General features: G+C 44.1%; 1 protein-coding gene and 1 long non-coding RNA gene across 2 annotated transcripts; one reads left to right on the top strand and one right to left on the bottom strand.

The window, feature by feature from the left end:
- The first annotated feature begins 236 nt into the window (after positions 1 to 236).
- Positions 237 to 22222, top strand: LOC307077280 (eIF5-mimic protein 2-A-like). Its single transcript, XM_079738649.1, has 12 exons — positions 237 to 348; positions 1691 to 1764; positions 11256 to 11432; positions 13334 to 13428; positions 14541 to 14606; positions 15235 to 15370; positions 16776 to 16885; positions 17506 to 17676; positions 18286 to 18432; positions 19414 to 19552; positions 20533 to 20655; positions 21636 to 22222. The coding sequence occupies exons 2-12, from the start codon at positions 1701 to 1703 to the stop codon at positions 21665 to 21667; spliced, it is 1260 nt and encodes a 419-aa protein (XP_079594775.1). The 5' UTR covers positions 237 to 348; positions 1691 to 1700; the 3' UTR covers positions 21668 to 22222.
- LOC307077284 lies at positions 5165 to 6100 on the bottom strand. The gene is made up of 3 exons (XR_013811930.1): positions 5962 to 6100; positions 5548 to 5784; positions 5165 to 5437 (listed from the first exon to the last, which is right to left on the bottom strand). It is a non-coding gene; the product is annotated as an uncharacterized lncRNA (long non-coding RNA).
- Positions 22223 to 24195: the final 1973 nt, after the last annotated feature.

Raw genomic sequence — 24195 nt, 5'->3', positions numbered from 1 at the left:
TTTGATAATTATTGGTTCCATTAATATATCTAACACAAATAGATCGAAGAATGAATTCCCAATAGATTATTCCGAAACCATCTGAAAGGAGACGAGTATGTCTCATTACTCCAGACCAATAGGTGGCGCTATAAATAGTGTTGCCAGATTGGGCCAAATTACGCGTTGCAGCCAGCGTTGCCAGATTGGGCAGGATATCTGGGCCAATCTGGCAACACGGACTACAAGAAGGGTCACCGCCTCACTCTCCGGCAGGTCTTTCGCTCAGGGCCTGGACAGAGGATATCACCCGGACCGTGATTTTCATATTCCCTACTTCACAACCGTTTTTTATCAGCATTAATTTCGGTATGTTTAAGGATTTTACATCGGTGGTGTTGTGTGGACTATGAGGCTTCTTGTTTTTCTCTTTTTCTCGGTATAAAGGGTTGTTCGCCGTTGTGGGCATACTTCCCCTGGGCTTTGGTCTTGGTTAACCCCGATCTCCTCGGAGAGGGAACGCCTGGAGCGGGTTGCGTGAAATGAGCGTTTAACAGGAGATAGGACGGGATTGTCAGTTGCAAGGGTTTAGCTGCGGGAGTCCGACAGTTTGTATTTCATTTAAGGTAAAATTTGTTTCACGAAAACAATTAACAATGAGCCTCCATGGCGTTGTTGTACCAAATTGTCCCTTCATTTGCTTTTACTAACTCCTTGGGACATTTAAGCTGTATTTCACAGCTCGAATGAATCAAGTGAGCGGAAGTAGCTTCGCGGCAGACCGGAATAACGTTACAACTCATGAGCATCTCCCGCTAGAACGGCCAGTGTGTGTGATGCCCCTAGCTGGTGTTAGCAGGCCCGGCTAAGGCGCATGGCCGGGCTGCTGGCGGAGCACCACCGTTGGCAATGTGTTGTGTGCAGTTTGTACACTGGCTCTCTTTTTGTATATTATATTAAACGAATTCCACGCTTTCGTTCATGTATCTGCCTGGAAAATGCAACCAAATTGTATTTACACACCTAGCATGACCCCCCCCCCCATTAAGGCTGAAGCTGAGCTGTGGGCTAGCCGTTAGCAGTAGCCTTATAGCCTAGCCATCAGCTGTTGGAAGTAGCCTTTCCTTTTCATTGAGCCGGATGCCACTACAGAAAAGAGAGCAAGATGTTTATTTGAACAGCACCCCCGTGACGTTATAGTTGTGTTGTTACTGCGTTGTGTTAGCTAGTCGCCACATCTACACAACTTGTGTAGATGTGGCGACTAGGCACATCCGGGTGTTGAGTTCTTGGTCCGGACTTTGTATACAGGATATGTATTGGTAATATTCCTGACTTTGTATACAGAATATATGATGGTCTTTATCAGGATTATATTGGTAATATAATCCTGACTTTGTAAACGGGATTTATGATTCCCCTTTCTGTATTTGTAATATTCCAGACGCTGAGCTGTGGGCATCATTGTATACGTAATATGATGATCCTGCCTTGGCTGTATTCGTAATATTCCTGACTTGGTTGAACCTCAACCTATAAATCAGAAAGGCATGATGACATGTCTTTTTTTTCTTTAAATATAACATTTATTAGAGGGAAATTAACGATGCCCGTCCACTTGGTGGACTTGATGCTTAATGTTTTCACTAACTAATAACTACTTGGACTAATTTCGGTGTATTCTTGGTTTTGTTCTTATGTGTTTTCCCAGGGTGTCTTTTATGAATAATCAAAAGCAGCAAAAGCCAACGCTTACCGGCCAGCGCTTCAAAACTAGGAAAAGAGGTTGGTCGTGTTTTTTATTTATTAATATTTTTGTCTTGAACACTTCTTTCTAAAGCCCTGTCCACTCTTACCCAGGTAAATCTACAAATGCATAAATATGTATCCGTTTAGCCCTTCCGTCCACACTAAGGCCACGTTTATACTAGCAGGGTACAGAGCTATAGAGAGAGAGAGAGTTGCGACACGCTATGATCTCGCCGACAGGGTGGTCACGTGGTTGTCACGTGGTTCATGTAAGCCTCAATAGTTCCAAACACGCCGCGCTTTCAATGTTATTCTATGGGACGACAGCAGAGATTTCAATATTGAATGGTAAATATGAATGAAAAAACACATACAAGTATTTGTCTGACTGTTATTATTTTTTTATTGCATTATTGCATATTTGTAAATGTCCGTTTTAGAGTGGTAGGGGGACAACTGAAAGCTATTAGATACGTTTTTAAGTTTTGGGGGGAAAGCTTCACGTTCGTGTTAGCATACTGGCCTAACCTTAACTTTTACCTTACATCTGTTTTTAAATCAAAGTATTCAAGATGTTCTACCATGATCATTTAAAGATATAAGCCACACAAAGTATCAAATATATTAAAGAATAACAACTCATTACGCTTGGATGAATGAAATTGTATTTTTTTTATTAAACAATTAGTGTGACAACAAGAACAAGTGTTTGCGATTGTGTGAACAGATTCAACAATGGACACAGCAGGGAACACTATATACTTAGGGCAAACCATTAACATATAACGTTGCAAATATACTATACTTTATGCCATTACAATACTTATAATAGCCCTGAGCAAATTCAAAATGGGTTTAGGAGGGAGGATCCTCGTTTGGTCATGAACTCTAACCTATTCTCAAAAGTCGGGGCATAAGTGGTTGAGGAACAGTTGTTACCCGCTCTGTGATCTTCAATGGTGTCATGATTCATTGGTTACAACTAACATTTTATAGATAAATGGTCATACCATGGTTGGCTGTGCAGCATTTGGATGCTCCAATCGGTCCGAGAAGGGTTACGACATGTACGGCTTCCCCAAGAACCAAGAGCGCAGGAAAAAATGGATGGCAATGGTCAGCCGTCAAAACTTACTGACAGTCAGCAACAGTCACAAACTATGTAACGTAAGTAATGTTCAGATCACTTGCTAGCATTTCAAAGGGCATAATAATTGTAAGTGTAGAGAATTATGACTTTCCAAATTTCCAATGATATTTGAAGTGCAATGGAAACTGATCTTACAAGTCTACCTACAGGTACCGTATTTCCCGCACTATAACGCGCAACGGATTATAAGGCGCACCTTCAATGAATGACCTATTTTAGAACTTTTTTCATAAATAGGGCACACCGGATTATAAGGCGCATAGCATAGAAGATACTGCAGTCAAACGTTTGAGTTGCTGCATTTAGCAGATATAAAACTGGAACCTTTATGACAAAAAAGTAAAACACAATTACGCAGTTCCAAACCTTAGATTTTTTAAATATCTTGCAAACGTGAATGATACAAAGTAGAGCATCGCACCCTCGAATCTTGTAGTGTGGCCAGTCTTCCGCCCGATTTCCTGGCTCTTTGATCGTATAGTGTGACCTTCCGTGAGTAAGCGCAGTAAAATGCTGTGTGCACTGACTACGATAGCCGTAATGCTGCAAGCGGTGTGGCTTTATCGTAGTCGTAGTGAAACATTTTATTATTATTAAATTGTTTTTATTGGTTTTTCATACTGAAACATTTTGACAGAGCGCCGTTTACAACCAGTATGGATCAACCAATTAACCAATTGATCCATATATAAGGCGCTCCGGATTATAAGGCGCACTGTCGTTTTTTGAGAAAATTACCGGCTTTTAAGTGCGCCTTATAGTGCGGAAAATACGGTACACTTTGAAAATGACCAATTCAAAGCCACAAAAGTAGTTGGGATGTTGAAGTTGAGGCCCGATGCAGTCCCAACAATTTTCATCCATCGCCCTAAACCGAAGAGGAGGAAACCCCCTTCTGTGAGGGTGCCTCCGGATACAAGTGCAACGGACCACACATATTGCGCCAAATTAAACTTCGGTATGATCCATGCAGCTAACAATATTCCCCATTTCATGTAATTCAAGGATAGACTACACACCGAATGAGATTACCTAATTCATATTTGTACATTCAGTTTAAAAAACAACCAGAAGGCAGGGATTCTCTGAGGATTTGCACACAATGTAGATAAGACACTATTTGCCGGTAGATCCATTTATACATTTTATTGGTTTCTGATTGTGGCAGATAATTTAATTCACATTACAGAAATGTTTCGCTTCAATTCATTTTCTTACATTGGAGATGACAGTAGTTGCAAATGCAAAGGCAAAATACATATAACAGCAACATTACCATGTCATTTTTACAGAGATTGAGGGAGAAATTGAGGTGGATTTCAAGAGCGTTGAAAGGGACATGACAGGAGACAGAGAGAAATCAAGAGGGCACATTGCCAGTGGCAGGTGATTCAGTGGCAGGTGATTCAGTGGCAGGTGATCCAGGGATGTGTGTGCCGAGGGCCAGTCAGTCAGGGGTCAACAGTGAAGTAATAACTTTGCCAGGGCCAGCTGCTCCAGGGCCAGCTGCTCCAGGGACTGCTGCTCCAGGGACTGCTGCTCCAGGGACCAGACTGCCAGGGACTGATGGGGCGACTGTGGAGGACCTAATAAGGCAACTAGAAAAGGAAAAATTATTGAGAAGGAGAGCAGAGAGGGCTCTTGTAAAACGAAAAAGAATCAATTTGGCACTAAGAAAGAGAAACAATTCAGTCAACAAGAATTTAAAACAAGTGTTTAATTCCGACCAAATTAGAGCCCTTGGACAGGAAAATAGACAAATGCGGTGGGGAAAGGAGACAATTAAAAAAGCCCTACAGGTTAAATTTACTGCTGGCACCACTGGTTACAAAACCCTCCAGCGAATGCATATTCCGCTGCCCAACATCCGGACGCTGCAAAGGAGGATGCAGCACGTAAAACTGGAGCCAGGAGTTTTGGGCGAAGTGTTTGAGATGCTGAGGCTGAAGGCAGGTGGTATGACAGAAATGGAGAGAGAGTGTGTGCTCACCTTAGATGAGATGTCCATTACTCCAGGCGTGGAGGTCCATTTGGGAACGGGGAGGCTATTTGGCGATGTCACACTGCCTGAGCACAAAGGACAAGCGACACATGCACTGGTGTTTATGCTGGCTGGAGTTACAACACGGTGGAAACAAGTTGTGGCTTACCACTATAGTGGCAATTCCACCAATGGAGCAGTTTACCGGCCCGTCATAATCAACATTGTTGAAGCAGCGGCATCTGTAGGGCTTCATGTACTGAACATCACCACAGATATGGGGAGCCCCAATAGAGCAATGTGGAAGTCCTTTGGGGTGACCTATGACAAGCCATGGATCCAGCATCCTGTTGAGCCAAGCCAGCGCCTCCATTTCATGCCTGACGTTCCTCATCTCGTCAAGAACTTGAAGAGTGCCATTGTCCGTGGTCACATCATCACCATACCACAGGATGTGGTGGAAAAGGAGCAGCTGGCATCAAGTGAAGTCTCTGTTGCCCCCTTAAAGGATCTGGTGTCCTTCCAGGAGGGCATGGCACTTAAGCTGGCACCCAATCTGTCCAGAGGTGTCCTGGAGCCTAGCCATTTCGAAAAGATGAAGGTGAGTTCAGCAATGCACGTATTCAGCAAGTCAACAAGTGCAGCCCTGAGGTACATGGTGGAGGAGGAGCGCAGACCACAGTCCTACCTTACAACGTCATGGTTTTTGGAGAAGATGGACCACTGGTTTGACCTCATGTCATCCCGCAATGTTGTTTGTGCCCTCAGTCATTTCAAGATGGAAGAGTATGAAAAGGCCATCAGCTTCCTCCGCGACTCGATCCATCTTTTTCGGGGCCTGAAGATCGGTCCCCAGGGCAGCTGGAAACCAGTCCAGACTGGACTGGTGATGGCCACAACAACAATTCTGGAGGTCCAGCAAGATCTGTTGAGACAAGGGCACAAATTTGTTCTCACAAGCCGGTTCACACAGGACTGCCTAGAAAATACGTTTTCTTGCATACGTCAGAGGAACTCTGTCCCGACACCTGTGGAGTTCCACTATGCACTACGGGCTGTCACTGTAGGGCAGTTCCTCTCCACAACACATACTGGCAGTTACCTGGATGATGCATCAGACCACTTGGCGGACTTCCTGGACACCCAGAACAGCAGCTGCAGTGCTTCTGAGGTTGTGAGAGTGGAGCAGCTGGTAGACCCATCACCACCTGACATGACAAAGACCGAGTCCTGTGTCCTCTACCACCTGGCAGGATACATAGTGAAGAGGGTTATCGGCTTCTCACTCTGTGAGGAATGCAAGTGTGCACTGGTGGAAAAAGTCACCAACACCGCAAGTGAGAGAGCTGTATTACTTGAATTAAAAGAATTTAAAAGGGGAGCATTATACCATCCATCCGATGAGGTGTTCACTCTCCTGCAGAACGTGGAGCAGCTGTTTCGTTCTCAGACGAGTGATTCCCTCATGCAGTCCTCCAATGTAGTGGCACAGCTGGAAAGAGAGGCCATGGGTCTGGACAGCAACCTTCCCTCATGCCATGAGCTGAAAGGAAGGTAAACAAGCATAATAAGGGGTACCTTGGAAGCAAGAGTCAGACTAAGAAGGCAATTTCAACAAAGCAGACTTCCTCACCTGAGGTCATAACATCTAGGCCACTGCCAACCGGCTTACTGATTGCCATGGATGTATTTGGCCTCTCCATTCCTGGCCCACCGTCTGCAGCCCCCAGCCTCCTCTTATTCCAGCAGTCACAATAAACAGCATCTACCAGCAGCCAACGCCAGCACCAGCCACCACCATCAGCAAACGTCGTCAGCAGCCACCAACAGCATCCACCAACAGCATCAGCAGTCACACTAATTTGTGTATAAAACATGTAAAATCTCACAATGACTTGATTTTTTTTTTGGTGGAATAATGAGTTTTTCACCTAAATAAGGCAACTAAAAAGGAAAAAATGAGGAGAGCAGAGGGCTCTTACAAAACAAAAAATAATCAATTTGGCACTAAGAAAGAGAAACAATTCAGTCAACAAGAAGTTAAAACGAAAAAGCCATACAGGTTAAATTGACTGCCCATCATAATCAGCATTGTTGAAGCGGCGGCATCTGTAGGGCTTCATGTGCTGAACATCACCCTTTCCACGATATAATTAAACAAACACACTGTTATTTCTACTAGCTATCGCATCATAAAACCCGTCCTTAAATCAACCTAAATTATCCTAGCAATCCAACATAAATAACTAACTAAATAACTAACTAACTAAAAGTTAGATTCACTACTGAACTTTGTAATTGTTGGTGTAGATACCATCACACGGCGAAGTCGAGCTAACAAACTAGCAGGCAAACGGTCGTCTACCAAGACAAATATATATATAATTACGCTGTGCATATACAAATAAATATCAGTATATGCATCATAAAGGGCCTCTGATACAATATAGACAGTTGATAATTCAAAAGAGGTAGCTATTTAATCAATTTACCTCAGAAGTTACTCGGCGGCCAGCAATGGAAATGAATGATCTCCTACGCCGTAAAATGGTTGTTTGGAACTATTCGAGGCTCCATACCCCGGTAGTAGGCGCTACAACGGAGTCCAATGGAAGTGTCGCCACTCTGTTATATCTACCACTCTGGCAGGGTATTTAGAGAAACGAATATCCCCCCCCCCCCGTTTTCAAAAATAACATTGTGCACACAGCATCGTTTTCAAAAAAGTTGTAATTTACATCAACCCGCATAAATACGCCGTCGAGCGCCATTATAACTATGCCAAACCTATGGGCGGCAGTGTAGGGAGAAGGATAAAGCCATGCAAGCCAACCGGAATCCTCTGAATCAACAACAACGAGTAACACGAGGGACAGTTTGATTCATTTTTCACAATTTACCGGCTCTCGTTTTGAAGAATAATCACCGCGCCATTCTTTTCAATGTGAATCGCGTACTTATAGTTTGAAATTCGTCCCAGCCTTTATAACACAGATACTCTAGGGTCTATGGGTGCAACGGATCACAAAACTCACGGTTCGGATCGTGTTACGGTTTTTGAGTCACAGGTCGGATCATTTTCGGTTCAACAACAACAAAAAAGATAACAAGACAGATGTGACTTTAAATAAAATCTTCAAATGTGTAAAAACAAAATAAAGTGAAAAATTAGGTAATGATCCTGCTTCCTTTTAAGCATAGTAAATATTTTTAAAAAAATTGCAATCTGAGGCATTATTCCTTCTTTTTAACAGTGATGGTAAATAATCCCTAACCCTGGATTTACAACTTTAAATTCAGGATGTCTGCATTGCCTGGGGAGAGTTTAGAGTCTACACTCTCCCCAGGCAATGCAGACATCCTCATCTTTTTTATTTTCATGGTAGCGAAATACAGTTTCTGTCATGTTTTATTTGGTATTTTGTAAATCCATTGATTTCTTTTGCAAGACTCATTGCTCATTGCAAGGGGGGCTGGTCTTTTCTCTCGGTTCTAGCCCTACTGTTGATACGGAGAACCGAGCGTAAAGACTACAACCAAACAGAATCATTTCCGCTTCCGGTTTCCGTTTCAATGGGATTTACGGAACGTCAAATAAATCACGACAGAAACTGTATTACGCTACAATACTTGATGATGTTGTAAATACCGGAATTGTCCTTTAAACATAAGCTGATCACGTGAACGCACAACTTTTTTTTTTGTCAGCCGATCCGCGGATCACTTGCGTCCCAAACCGTGAGGGTTGATCCGTACAGATCACGGGTAACCCATGAACCGTTGCACCACTAATAGGGTCTAAAGCATATAACCACGTTTTCTGATTACAGTTTAATGTAACAGTGAGCTGACAACATTTCTAATGAACACTGCAACTGCACCACACGGAGATAACCATGGCAAGCGGTCAAACAAAATTTTCTTTTTGCAATCATTCTGCGCCCGCATCTGGCGTGTTGATAAACAAATAATCACCCTGTATGGGGCGAGGTTCGTTCGTGTGGACAGACAGCGGGCGCTCACATGACGTTAACCATTTTCTGGCGCATAATGTGACCCTTGAACCTAAAACCCTGTTTCTCCTAGTTGACACAACAACACATAACCGGCGTTATCAGAAATCTCCACTTTGGCCGGAGTTCTTAAAAATAATCGTTTTCTGTGATAAAAACTGGGTTTTCGTATAAATGAGAGGCAGAACCGCGTGGAAATATCTGTGTTTTCCCTTAGTGTAAACGGTGCCTAAAACTGAATTCCGACACTGAAAACGATGCTTTTCAAAAAGGATCACTGAGGGGGATAAATGTGACCACGCTGGGTTTGCGTTGTAGTGTGGTCATGGTAGACGGAGGCTTTCAGAAACGGCTTTCAAACAACGACGTTGGGTTCCCATGACACTGCCATGGAGCTGCCACAAGCTTGCGCTCGAGACCGAGACGCTCATTGTACTTTTGGTTTGAGCCATATTTTTGCATGTGAGTGAACATCATTAGCCAGCAGATCAACTGCCATTATCAGCTGATTGCGCGCCTGTAATCTAAACAGAGGCGTGGCAGGAGCCGCGTAACCATGACAACTGTTTATCAAAATCATTTCAACCCGGGTTAGTCTGGACATTCCATCGCCCTGACTCTCAAGCCGGCCACACACCGGCGCCGAAGCGTAGCGATGCACATTTCACGCGCGTCAAAAGCCACCCCCTAGCACCAATAGGAAGCGGTTACCAGTTGTTTTATGACTACACATATGGCCCTGATGCTCATGGTCCTCTGGTTGTGCTTACATGGACGGTCACATTAATTAATAGTAACTTTAAGTCCTGTCAGGAACTTTGTTTACGGTTAAGTCGCTTCACACACTGTATTTACTTTCATTGCTCATTATTTTTGCATTGTGGAATCATTAATCTAGTGCATCAACAATCTCCATGTGTATAGGACCTTGTATCAAGCCGGGATGTACCAAACAGCTTTAAAAAAGCGCTTTTTTAGGGGCGGCGACACTAGGGAATAGAACAGTGGCGTGAAGCCTGGTGGCGCGCCTCGCTGCCGTGTGATTAGTCGCCGCCGGTGTGGGCTAGTACGTCCTGAATAATGGGGGCGTTCTTTTATACGCGCCACTTCGGCGACGGTGTGTGACCGACTTCAGTGCCTGTCCACACTAACCTGGGTAAATATAAAAACGCACATTCGCAATGAAAACGATCTGTCGACACTATCGTTTTCGGAATGTTTTGCATCCAAGTTCCACACTGAAATGATTTTGATAAACAGTTGTCATGGTTACGCGACTCCCGCCACGCCTCTCTGTTTTAGATTACAGGCACGCGATCAGCAGATAGTTGCAGTTGATCAGCTGGCAAATCATTTTCACTCCCAAGGAAAAATATGACTCAAACCAAAAGTACAAAGGCAAGTTGTTGTGTTTTTGAATAGCGCTCCAAGAACGGTTTGAACCGGCGTCTTTTCGTTCTTTGTATCTCCAGTTGTAACTGGAGATACAAAAGCACATTGTACAGAGAAATCATCATTTCCATTTCACCTGCCATTTTTTGATGAGCGTCTCGGTCTCGAGCGCAAGCTTGCGGCAGTGTCATGGGAACCAAATGTGGAAACGTGGGAATCATCGTTCCAGAAAGCCTCCGTCTAACCTGACCACACTACAACGCGGACCCAGCGTTTTCACATTTATCCATCTCAGCGATCGTTTTTGAAAAGCATTGTTTTCAGTGTCGGAATTCACCACTTTAAGTGTGGACGGAAGGGCTAAATCGATAAATATTTGTTTGTAGATTTACCCGGGTTAGTGTGGACAGGGCCTCAGCATCTTGTAGGGCTGAACCATTTGGGGAAATAATCGAATTGCGATTTATTTTGATGTAGTATGCAATTATTATTATTTTTTTATGTTCTTTATAATTCTTTAAACAAGCATTAATCATTCTGTAGTATGAGCAATGCAACACTGGAAGCAGTCAACGTATAAACTGCGTTTTCCTTTAGGCCAGGCCTATGTGTTGATGGATTGATGTTACAACATCTTTATTTAACTATTGAATTGTGAAAGTATACGAGTCTTACTGATTTCCAGTCAAAAACAAATCACACAATATTCTTTCTTCAAATATTTTTAATCGCAGCCCTTGTGATTTGCAAATCGTGGTCCATTACATCAGTGTCGTTTTGAAATTCGACTAATCGTGCTCTCTTGTCATCGTTATTTAACTAATTGTAAAAGAAAAAGAAATGCGAATCTTACTGATCTTCAGTCAGTAACAAATCACTTCTTTTTTTTAGATATTTTTAATCGCAGCCCTTGCGCTTTGCAAATCGCGGTCTATTACATCAGTGTCGGTTAGAATTTGACTAATCTTATCATTTTGTCCTCCTCCTCCAGATGAAAAGGAGAGATTTGACCCTACTCAATTCCAAGAAAGTATCGTACAAGGCTTGAACCAAACTGGCTCAGATTTGGAAGCGGTCGCCAAGTTCCTGGACGCCTCTGGGGCCAAACTCGACTACCGACGCTATGCCGAGACCCTGTTTGACATCCTGGTGGCTGGCGGCATGTTGGGTGAGTGGAGCTGGAGGCATGGTTTACATAGACACTGCTCAATTTATGGGAAGAAAATCTTCATCGTCACGATTATTTTGGGCAATGTTGAAATCCCGATTGTTCAAATGACTTATTTTCGAAGTTTGAAAACGTGATGCGTTTTATCTCCACAAAAAAACACTTTGTGACTGAGACCTTAAATAAAATGTTCAAATGGAAAATAATGTAAAAATATTCATCCAGCTGTTCTGTGATTTCTATAAAACATTTAAAAAAGGGTTCGGATAAGTTTTACGTATCCCAGTCCTGATGACCCCATCGAAGGGCGTGCAGCTGTGACCACGGCCAGTTGTCTGTCCAGTAGTACCGGAGGTCTTGGCCTTCCATAGGGGCCCCATTTAGAACAGCCTCAACCCTTTTACGGGGGCCCCAGTTAGAACCACCAACTCTCTTAAGACGGGTCCCCCAAGTAGAACCGCCAAGGCCCGAGCTAGGACCGCCAAGGCCCGGGCTAGGACCAACAAGGCCCGAGCTAGGACCAACAAGGCCCCAGTTAGGACCAACAAGGCCCCTTGAGACGTGGCTCCAGTTATGACCACCAGGTCTCCTGAGATGGGGCTCCAAGTAGAACAGCCAGGTCCCTTTATGGGGGCCCCAGTTAGACCCACCGAGTCTCTTACCGGGGCCCCAGTTAGGACCACCAGGTGCCTTTATGGGGCCCCAGTTGGATAAGAGTGCATTATGGGTATTTTCCCTGCTCTGAACCATTACAACTCTCCCCAACTTGATGGTCACCAGTAATCCGTATCAAACGTAGCATAGGTGACGACGAAGGTGATGCTGAATCCGGAGGCCTGACAAGAGCTTTCCCCTGTCCTCTTTTCTTAAGGCTACTGTATATCTTTACTATGCATTAATTTATTGGACCCTTTATGAATTTCACATCACTTGCACCCATAAGCGCCTGTCCCTTTAACCAGACATCTTGCATTTAGCCTGCTCTGACAACCACGTTTAAATAGGCTATATGGTTTGTATGTAGGGATTTCCTTTTCATCTGCTGTATCTGTTGTATCAAGTGGGAGCCCTGGTAGGATACTGAATGGATCTCCACTGGCTCCCTGTCAAACAACGCATCACATACAAGATCCTCCTTACCTACAAATCACTTGCCCCATGTGCATCACTGATCTCCTCCACCCCTACTCCCAGTCACCCTGCGCTCCACAGGCCAGCACCTGCTCTCCATTCCCCCAACCAGACTAAGGTCTTATGGTGATAGGGCCTTCTGGGCCACGGCCCCTACCCTATGGAATAACCTACCACTTCGCATCCGTTCTGCCCCCTCTCTGATACTGCACCTCAAAACATGCCTCATCTCTTTGACTAGCCCTAAAACTTGATGTGTTGATGAATTGATCCCATAACATCTTGATTTAAATTTGACATATACCACCAGGTGATTGTATGATTAGCCGTGACACCTCGTTTTGCAAATCTGCCTCTTCTGACATCACAAGTGGGAGTGTCCACCTAGATGTATGATGGATAGATGAGCAAAGTTTGCTACGGTCCACTGGGTAGGCTGGTAGACTGATCTATCCAGCGCACATCTAGGTGGACACGCCCACTTGTGATGTCAGAAGAGGCAGATTTGCAAAACGGCTTATAGCGGCTAATCACACAATCACCTGGTGGTATAATATGTAACCTTTTAACCATTGAATTAAAGAAAAAAATATATATAAATCTTACTGATGTCCAGTCAGTAACGGTAAAGAAACGCCATAAATCGCAGCCTTTGCGATTTGCACATCACACTATTACAACGCGATTTTGAATTTGATTTAATCCTTCAGCCCTGGTTGTATGGCGATAATGTACTACCTGACTCTTGAATCCTCTTCCTCCTCCCTCAGCCCCGGGCGGGACGCTGTCCGACGACATGACCCGCACAGAGTTCTGCCTCTTCACGGCCAACGGGGACCTGGAGACTATGCAGGCCTACGCTCAGGTAGGCACTGCCACGTTTCGGGACCTAGTTATTTTTTGTCTGTCTGTCTTGAAGCTGCTGTGGCATTGTCATTCCCTGTAAAGGATCCAACTAGATGGATGGATAGATATCTCTATCGAATTGGGGAAATAGTCTAATTGTGTTTTGTTTTTTTTATTGGTTTATTTGATAGGGCCCATGCATATTTATGAACATTGTATGTAAAACACCATGTAAATATGCCAGAATTAGTATAAAAAAATACTTCTTTTTATCTGCTGTCTCTAGGCAGGTGACAAAAAACAACATTGAGACAGCCAGTATTCATACAGCACTCATTCACTATAAATTAAAAAGGTTCACGTTATGGTGACATATAAATCAAAAAAACCTAACAAAAATACACAGATGACAACTATTCATCCACACAACATTGGAAGCAGTCAATATATAAACTGCTCTTTCCTTTAGGCCAGGCCTATGTGTTGAGAAGACTAAATGCATGAATTATTACGTCTTTAGTTTCACTGTAAAAGAAATGCGAATCTCACCAATCTCTATTCAGTAACGGTAACCAATCACAAAAAGCAGATGCGATTTGCAAATCGCATTCTATTGCATCGCGATTTCGGTTTGAATTCGATTAATCGTTCAGCCCTAACTCGGTGGCTGGCGGGATTTAAAAGTCGGAACGCCGAATAAACGGTGATCAATGCACAGGTGGTTGGGACTGGCCAATGTTCAGATGGTCCCAGGAGATGGAACTTTTTTGGGTACGGTGCTGACATCGGGCGGCAGTACAGACACTTGAGTATCGCTATCAAAACTGCGCCCTTGGAACGAACCGCCGCCTTCATCAGATAAAACATATACGGCTCACCAGTTTTAATTATAGGCTCAAAACGCACCCTCTACCGCCTGGCCTTTCCTCCGCTTTTATGACATGTTATGTTTTCATGTACTGTCCTTTTTTTAAATAAACTTCAATGTGTGTATATACTGTAGGTATATAAAGGTGTTTTATATGCCTTTTCTGCACCATGTACGGCACTTTGGCCAGTGAAAACCGTATTTTAAAGTGCCTTTATAAATATTCATTTTTACTTACTTTCTTCTTCCCCCCCACCCGGCAGGTTTTCAACAAGCTGATCCGGCGATACAAATACCTGGAAAAGGGGTTTGAGGAGGAGATCAAAAAGGTGAGGGGCCGAGTTCTGTGCGGAGAATGTAAGAAACCCAAGAGGCAGTCGCTCAGGAGGCAGAGCGGGTTGGCTGGTAACCGCAAGGTTGCTGGTTCGATCCCCGGCTCCTCCTAGCTGGGTGTCGAGGTGTCCCTGAGTGAGGCGCGTGTGTGTGTTCAGTTAGGGTTACATTTTTAAGTTGAAAACGGACTTGTGTATTTATGCCTACTCGTCTGTAATTTTACAATTATTTAATAATTTAGGTTAGTACAATAACCAGGGCAACTTTAACTATTTCTGATTAATTGCACAGACCTAGTCCGTATGTCTCAGTCTGCTAATAAACCCTCTTGCAGTGCTGTAGTTTGAACCCCCTTGTTTAGTTTTTACTTCGCTAACGCCTGAAATGCGTTCAGCTGCTCTGTTGCGTCGCAAGGAGTGAAGATAAAGTGTAAACTTTTTATATTATTTCAGCCAAATTATGGACAATTCCTCAATACTCTAATGCAATAAGTTTTTAATACCTGTGTCACCTTTTGATATTGCTTTATCTATTCCAGCCAAATTATGTAAATTTTGCACATTCTGCAATACTCCACGTTGTACTGTTTTAATACGCGTGTGTGTGTTCGCGGGCGCGCAACAGTTGCTGCTGTTTCTCAAGGGCTTCGACGAGTCTGAGCGCGACAAGCTCGCCATGCTGGCGGGAATCCTGCTGGCCAACGGCAACATATCTGCCTCCATCCTCAACAGCCTTTACAACGAGAACCTCGTCAAAGAAGGTGGGTCGCAGGGTCGAGCCCCAAACCTGTGTAATTTCCAAAGATGTGGTTCTCCACTCAAAGCTTTATTTGAAGTATTATTATTTAAAGGGCTCAGGTCATGCCACCAGGAGTGGGTGTGATTAGCTGGTACAAAAAAAATCATTCCTTGCCTGTGACATCACAAGTGGGCGTGTCCTCCTAGATGTGCACTGGATACATCAGCCTACCCAGGGGACCAGGGCAAACGTTGCTCATCTATCCGTCATATATGGGTGGACACACCCACTTGTGATGTCACTATGGCACAGGGAAGGAATGATTGATTTTCAAACGGCTTGTACCAGTTAATCCCACCCATACCTGGAGGCATGACATGAGCCCTTTAAACACTGGGCTACCCGGAAGGAGGCCTTAAAACCACATGATGCAAATGACTGATTTTGAAAGACGCCGAAATTGTTTCTTTGCAGGAGTGAACAGTGTGATTAATAAGGGGTGTTTTTAACGCAACAGGCATCTAACCCATTTCTAGTAATGCCACCAAATGCAATTATTAACCCTTACAAAGCCTGATACGGGATCTTTAAGCAATAATGTCTGGCTGCAGCCTGTAGGACATGGACATCCACATCCGACTGCTGCGTCATGATCCCCGTAGGTTTTACACCAGGGTCGATGCGAGTAATGTCCCTTTTTAAACATCGCTATAGTGGAACATTTTTCCTGATTCCTTATTTTCACTGCTCCTTGGTGAACGATACATTTGAATGATGTAATTGAAAGAACATGGTGCAGCTCAGAGGTTTGGTTTTGCTCAAGAGTGACCGGTTGGCGCTGAACGATTTGGGGAAATAATCAAATTGCGATTTATTTAGTCCGATATACAGATTTGGTGTGATATATTTTTTTCTTTTTAGAGTTCCTTATGTTCTGTATTATTCACTCAACAAGCAATAAGTCATTCTGTAGCATGACCAACACAACACTGGAAGCAGTCAACATATAAACTGTTCTTTCCTTTAGGCCAGGCCTATGTGTTGAGATGAATTGAATTTTTCTTTTACAATTGAACTCTTGAATTGTAAAAGAAAAAATAAATACCAATCTTACTGTTCTCCAGTCAGTAACAGTAATGAATCCTAAAAGAATATAATAAAAAATCCCCCAACGGGAATACATTTATTTTATTAATCACAGCCCTTGAGGTTTGCATATCGTGTTCGATTACATCGCGATGTCGGTTTGTATTTGATTTATAAGCGTTCAGCCCTAGTGACCAACAGCCTTGACAACTAGAACCTTGTCAAAGAAGCTCAGTCGGGAGGGCCCTCCCCTTTTGTACCCCAGTCGACCCCGATGCGTAGGGGTTAGGTTTTTGCTCGAGAGTGACTGTGTTTTGTGTGTGGACTATGTGGGTCTCCAGGAGTGTCCGCTGCCTTCGCTGTCAAGCTGTTCAAGTCCTGGATCTACGAGAAGGATATCAACTGTGTGGCCTCCTCTCTCCGCAAAGTGGGCATGGACAACCGCCTCATGGTAGGATGAGCCGCCGATGTCTGAGCCTTTTGATTGGCCGGTGTCGAGTTGTGTCTAAAGCGATTGACAAGCGCGTCTTTAAAGCGTGCGATCGCTGCCACTTGGCAGAAGACGACACGACCACCAGATATCTTGTAAACTTAGAGAATAATGATTCTGTGTGTGTGTGTGTGTGTGTGTGTGTGTGTGTGTGTGTGTGTGTGAAAATCATAATCACGATTGTTTTGGTCGATATTGAAATCATGATTTGTTTGAAAACGATGCGTTTATTCAGCAATTCTCTCCACTTTGTAACTGAGGACTATGAAATTTCACCCAAAATAAATACACAAAATGTTCAAATAGAAAATAATGTACAAATATGTATCCAGCTGTTCTCATAAATGTTCAAAATAATATGAAATGATAAAAAAAATTATAATTATAGTTTCTACTCGATTACTTCAGTTTGGAGATTGTTCGACCCAAAACTCGAAATCGCGATGAAAATGTTATTAACTTCACTGCCCTAGTTGGAGCCCCTTTTGTGTAGCTTGTTTAGAGGGGATTTATAAATACAATTTATGGTGTCAATTCGTATAGCACTTAACTTTTGTTCTTTCTTTTTTTTTTTAACCAAGGAACTATTCCCGGCCAACAAACGCAGCCCCGAGCACTTCTCCAAGTACTTCACCGACGCCGGCCTCAAGGAGCTGGCCGACTTCGCCCGCAACCAGCTGTCGATCGGGGCCCGGAAGGAGCTGCAGAAGGAGCTCCATGAGCAGATGGCCCGAGGCGACCCACAGAGAGAGGTGCGGCCCACGGAGAACGGGCCAGTGGGGCCCCCCGTTTTTTTAAAATTGATATATCAGTGCTGGAATCCGATCGTCCCCTGGTGCGCGGCTGAGGCGCCCGTACTAGGAATGCATCGGACAGTTTCCGATCTTTTTGAAAACATGGCAGATTTGAGTTTTGGTTCGTGTATCGGAAATAGAATCCGATCTTCTTGGTGCGAGGCTACGCCCCCCTTAATAGTGTACTGGGAATGCGTCTGACCCTTTCTGATCTTTTTGAAATCGTGGCAGATTTGAGCTGGATTACGGTCTCTTCGTCGGGTTGCGTTTTCAGTGAAACCACTGGAAAACGTTTTTTTTTTTTGGTTGCTGGTAAGACTTGCCGTCACTGAGCCCGAAGTACCGGAAAATGAGCGATGACCATGTTTCAACGGATAAAAATGTCATCGGATGTCGGGATTTTGTTTAGTTAATTAGCATATTTTGGCTTGTAAAAACCAAAGCAGAGTGTACTCGGAGGTGTGAACGTATTCCTCATTCACTCAACCGCGGCAGTGGAGTCAACGGCCTTCTACCCACCAACAAGCCCAGGTGACACTAAACCGCCCCCCCCCCATACCCCCCCAGATCATCGCCTACACCCGGGAGGAGATGAAGAAGGCAGGCCTCTCGGAGCAGGCCATGATCAGCATCATCTGGAGCAGCGTGATGAGCTGTGTGGAGTGGAACAAGAAGGAGGAGCTGGTCACAGAACAAGCCATCAAACACTTGAAGGTAGCTGCTGTGCTTTAAGGTGTCCACGAGGATCAGGTCCATGTCCCTGGTTGTGGTTGTGGTTCTGGTGACTGCGTCCCCCGTGTTAAGGGACCTGGCTGGGGCCCCCGTGTTAAGGGACCTGGCTGGGGCCCCCGTTTTAAGGGACCTGGCTGGGGGCCCCGTGTTAAGGGACCTGGCTGGGGCCCCCGTTTTAAGGGACCTGGCTGGGGGCCCCCTGTTAAGGGACCGGGGGGTTCTGGCTGGGGCCCCTGTGTCGTGTTAAGGGACCTGGCTGGGGCCCCTGTGTAGTTTTAAGGGACCTGGGGGTTCTGGCTGGGGCCCCTGTGTTAAGGGACCTGGCTGGGGCCCCTGTGTTAAGGGACCTGGCTGGGGCCCCTGTGTAGTTTTAAGGGACCTGGGGGTTCTGGCTGGGGCCCCTGTGTCGTGTTAAGGGACCTGGCTGGGGCCCCTGTGTTAAGGGACCTGGCTGGGGCCCCTGTGTTAAGGGACCTGGCTGGGGCCCCTGTGTAGTGTTAAGGGACCTGGCTGGGGCCCCTGTGTAGTTTTAAGGGACCTGGGGGTTCTGGCTGGGGCCCCTGTGTCGTGTTAAGGGACCAGGCCGGGGCACACTTGTAAGGTTCTAAAGTTCTACGCCTCATCCAAATCACCGTGTACCAGCCAATAAGAGGCAGAGTAGGCCGGGCCATGACTTTTACATCTCTGCGCTGTTGGCTAAACTCCACTGCTCAGTCAAAGAATTCTAATTGAAGCAAGTTTTTCTTAGTGTTAAATCTAACTTTTGGATAAATATTTTTACATTATTTTCTATTAGAACATTTTGTATTTTTAAGGGGAAATTTCAGAGTTCTCAGTAACAAAGGGTAACTGAAATGAATGCATTATGTTTTTAAACTCAAACATAAGTTTAAATTATCCTGATTTCAACATTGACCAAAATGATTATGATTTTTATATTTTTTTCTCTCCCCTCTCTCACAGCAATACAGCCCCCTTCTGAAAGCCTTCACCTCCCAGGGCCAGTCGGAGATCAGTCTACTGGTCAAGGTCCAGGAGTACTGCTACGACAACATCCACTTCATGAAGGCCTTCCAGAAGATCGTGGTGCTTCTCTATAAAGGTGCGTCACTCACTCATCTGCACTCACTCACACCCTTTTTTGGGGGAGCTGGTCCTTAAAGTTGACATGTGTGCTGGATAGATCAGTCGATCAGCCTACCCAGTGGACCATAGCAAATGTTGCTAATCTATCTGTCATACATCTAGGTGGACACGCCCACTTGTAATGTCAGAAGAGGCAGGTTTTTTAGAAACGGCTTGTAACGGCTAATCACACTCACACCTGGTGGTGTAATATGTTACCTTTGTAAAGGGCTCATGTCATGTTACCAGGTGTGGGTGTGATTAGCTGGTACAAGCCGTTTGGCACAGGGAAGGAATGATTTTCAAAGTGACATCAAAAGTGGATGTGTCCATCCACATATATGAAGGATAGATGAGCAACGTTTGCTACAGTCCACTGGCTAAGCTGGTGGACTGATCTATCGGGCTTACATCTAGGTGGACACACCCACTTGTGATGTCACTTTAAATCATTCCTTCCACAACAATCAATCATTTCACACCTGGCATGACATGAGCCCTTTAAACAACTGCTTGTTAAAATTGACTAGCCACATTCACAATCTGCACTGTCTTGTTAAAATACTTTGTAAGGCTACCAAACTTCACTGCCACATCTGACTGGCCACATTCACAATCTGCACTGTCTTTAAAATACTCTGTAAGGGGCTGATTATGGTCCCATGTTCACGCAACGCAATGACCACGCAGACGCTTCAACACAGTCGTGAACCCTTATGGTTCTTCGTCAGGTTTTAGTGAGCGGACCAATCACAGCTGACGAAAGGTTAAAATATTTGGGAGGCGCACATCAGGCCCTTGCGGTGTCCGCAAGGAGTGTCCGCAAGGACGTAAGGGGTCCGTAACCCCCTTGTGTTGCGTGAACGTGGGACAATAATCAGCCCTTAAGGCTACCAAACTTGACTCCCACCATCTGACTGGCCTTATTCACAATCTTTACCGTCTTGTCGCTCTCAGCTGACGTGTTGAGCGAGGAGGCCATCCTCAAGTGGTACAGCGAAGGCCAACAGAACAAGGGAAAGGGCATGTTCCTGGAGCAGATGAAGAAGTTTGTCGAGTGGCTGAAGAATGCAGAGGAAGGTGAGCGGAACCTGGCTGAGGAGCGTTTTGGTTTTGCACAAGCATAAACTCAAACCCTGGTTGGTGTTCCGTGGAATTATGCCTAGTCATAATTCCATGGAAATACCTTGCTTAACCCTTCTGTACACAATAAGGTGACTTAACTGATTTTAATATGCATATATATTTAAAATGTAATACCGGCGGAAATTGAACCCAGGGTCTTTTTCGCCATGAAGACCCAAAAAATAAGCCCTCCAGACAATTTTCATTGATAATGGAGTATAGAGCTTGCCCGCGACTGCAGAGAGAAATGTTACAGCCCAAATGGCTTCCATGTTATTGGCTAGGGGTAGTGTGAACGCTTCCAAATCTATATTTTTAAATCACTAATATTGGTCAAAATAGCACCACACCTCTGCAGTAGCATGAATAGGATCCCTACACATAAAAGAAAGCATCAACAACTTAGTTAGAGTACCGGTAGTTTATTGAAAAATACTGTTTTCCAAGTCTGTGCCTTACAGGTAGGTTCATGTTTCCAGGAAGTCCACACAAGTCGATTACTAGCTACCGTAAATAATATAACAGAGGCGCCAACAAATTTAACTTAACTCCCCTCTTGACACATTTGTTTGTCGCCTCGATTATATAATTTACGGTAGTCGGTAATCGCCTCGTTTCCAAGAAGTGTGGACTTCCTGGAAACATGGATCTACCGGTAAGGCACAGACTTGGAAAACAGTATTTTTTTAACAAACTCTCGGTACTCTTAACTAAGATGTTGATGCTTTGTTTTATGTGAGGCGAATGCTGCTCAAAATAAAGGCAAAATGGCAAATGGCTACAAGTGATGACACACAGTGGGAATCTCTCTGGAAACACATGAGAGAGAGACTGTTTCTGATGTAGTGCCATCGACTGTTTATAATCAAACCCATCAACGTTATCGTACGTGCATCGCTAACGCGACTTGTGTTTCTGTTCTTTCGCTTTTTCAGAATCAGAGTCTGAGGAAGACGAGGCCGACTGAGACCCAGAGATGACTTTCTTCCAGTACCAGGAGCTGTCTCCCCCCCCCCCCCCCTTCCTCTTCCTCCTTACATCCCCCCTCCTTCCCTTGCGTAACAAACTGTACTCATTTTAAGGAATTGACCATCAAAATGAGATTTAAACCGATCAAAAGCTGTTATTTTCGTTTTCTGCCCCCCCTCCCCTGGACGTAGAATTAGGCGAACCCCCTCTGTATGGTTCTGTCGATGATTAGCACCGCCCCCCAGGGAAACGGTCCATGTAGAATTGACAACCCGAGCCACCATCGACGGCCCACAAAAATTCCAAGTTGTAATTTTTTCAAACTTTGAAATAAGAAAAATAATTGCCAAATGTAAACGTCATGGCTGCTCTGTAAGGGCTCGCCGCGTCGAAAACTTTAGTGTTCATCTCCGTGCGGGGATTTCATATTTGTACGAGTTGTTGCCACCTTGAAACTATCTTACTCACCCCCCCCCCCAAAAGATCCCCCCAGCCAACTCTTATCTTGGTTTCGTACTTCCAATTGACTTTTATATGGAATAAAATATTATTGAAATTATTTCACCCAGACTCTTTAATCGTGTCGTGCTGTTGAAGCCGGGTTTTTTTCTTAACTGAGCTGTAACGTTGGATCTATGACTGAGTAAGTAGGCGCAGTTCTGGTGTCTAACTGCAGGTGGGAGTGTTGCCCGCTAGATGTCACTACACGCGCGATAAACGTATTGGTGCTTGGTCATAATTCCATGGTAATACCTTGCTTAACCTTCAGTACACAATAAGGTGACTTGACTGATTTTAATAAATATAATAAAAAATCCTGCTTAACCCCTGTGTACACAATAGGGTTACGCTTGGTTGATTTTGATATATGAATATATTATATATTTCAAATCCTGCTTAAACATGTTAACAATAAGGTGCTACTTCGCTTATTTTAATATCTATATATTTTTAACACCTTAATCATTACGTACACGATAAGCTTAGCGTTTTTATATAAACGCCTGCTTTATGCAGGCTACACAATAAGGTGACACGCAATTTTTTTTAATGTATATATTTTTTATTTGTATAAAAATACAACTTTGAGCAGCTTCTCAACATTGGGCGATGTGCAAACAATTTAAACGTAATGTATGTAAGCAAATCTTTACACAGTGAAAGATTTCAGGGGTCTGACTGCAGTCCTTTATGAGGTAGTGGGCAACAATGTCCTAAAATATTTGTCTTTAATGTTTCCTCCTGGATTTCGTTGACGGATTGACACCAACTCCCTGTTGCATTAATTCCTTCCAGGTAACCTAACGACCACTCTTTAAAAATATGACTTGATTGTCAATCAATTATGAGTTAAGTATTGCTCAGAGTTTATGGTGCGTTCACATCGCTGGAAATTATGGGGAAAACATTTTCGCGACGTCGGAAAGTTCTCCTGAACGACACCTCATGACGCTCTTTAGATTCTACTTCCGTTCGGCAACTGGGGCCAGATTTTGATAACAGAGTTGCCAAGTTGGTGACGTATGGTTTACTAGTGACTCCCATGAACATGGCGGAACATAAGTTTTACTCATAAAAGAATCAACCATCATATCACATACTTTACTATTGATTGACATAACCGTCTGTTGGCATTGGCTTTGCTCACTTGTAAACCAGCTCTAGATAAGGGCAAGTGTTGCCTTCCATACCATACAGTGGCAATACTGTATGTGCTTCTCATGAATAAAAGCAAAAGGATAGTAGGTGATAGGCATCAAGGAAATAAAGGCATGCAAACTTGAAACTGATTCTGACTGGTTTTTATCGGATAGAAAAACCCTGCTGTGAAGAATTTTTAGATTCCCAACGCAGTGAATGGTCGCTGTCGGGAACACACATAAGCGTCATCACTAGCGAGCCGTCTCGTTATCCCCAGGACGATGAACGCGCCTTTATGTCCATGCAGAATGTGATGCACATGATCTGCAGGCCACTTGACTCTCCGGGGGGAGTCAAAACTAGCCAAACTAAAAATTGAACACAGGGTCTTTTTCGGCATGAAGACCCATAAACCCATAAGGCCCTCCAGACACCTCTATTGTTGATAATCGAGTATAGTGCTTGCCCGCGAATGCCCGGAGCAATGTAACAGCCCAAATGGTTTCCATGTTACTGGCCAGGGGCAGTGTGACCGTTTCCAAATCTATATTTTTTTAACCACTAATATTGCTCAAAATACCACCAACCCTCTGCAGTAGCATGACTAAGGTCCCTACACATAAAATGAAGCACCAACAACTTAGTTAGCATACCGGGAGTTTATTTAAAAAAACTGTTTTCCAAGTCTGTGCCTTACCGATAGGTCCATGTTTCCAGGAAGTCCACACAAGTCGATTACCGGCTACCGTAAATATTATAATAGAGGCGCCAACTAATTTAACTTAATCTCCCATCTTGATACTTGGCTGTTTTAATTTTTTTGGTGCCTCTATTATATTATTAACTGTAGCTGGTAATCGTCTTGTGTGGACTTCCTGGAAAGGT

This window comes from Pollachius pollachius, assembly GCF_949987615.1.
Source record: "Pollachius pollachius genome assembly, chromosome: 6".
Classification (NCBI taxonomy): Eukaryota; Metazoa; Chordata; class Actinopteri; order Gadiformes; family Gadidae; genus Pollachius; species Pollachius pollachius.
Note: the sequence above shows the minus strand (reverse complement) of the source record. Positions and strands in the feature narration are given on the sequence as shown.

Coding starts and splice junctions, on each gene's coding strand:
- LOC307077280 (XM_079738649.1), top strand. CDS start 1,701: ATGAATAATCAAAAGCAGCAAAAGCCAACGCTTACCGGCCAGCGCTTC. Junction 18,433..19,413: donor AAGCCATCAAACACTTGAAG/GTAGCTGCTGTG, acceptor CCTCTCTCACAG/CAATACAGCCCCCTTCTGAA. Junction 19,553..20,532: donor CGTGGTGCTTCTCTATAAAG/GTGCGTCACTCA, acceptor TGTCGCTCTCAG/CTGACGTGTTGAGCGAGGAG.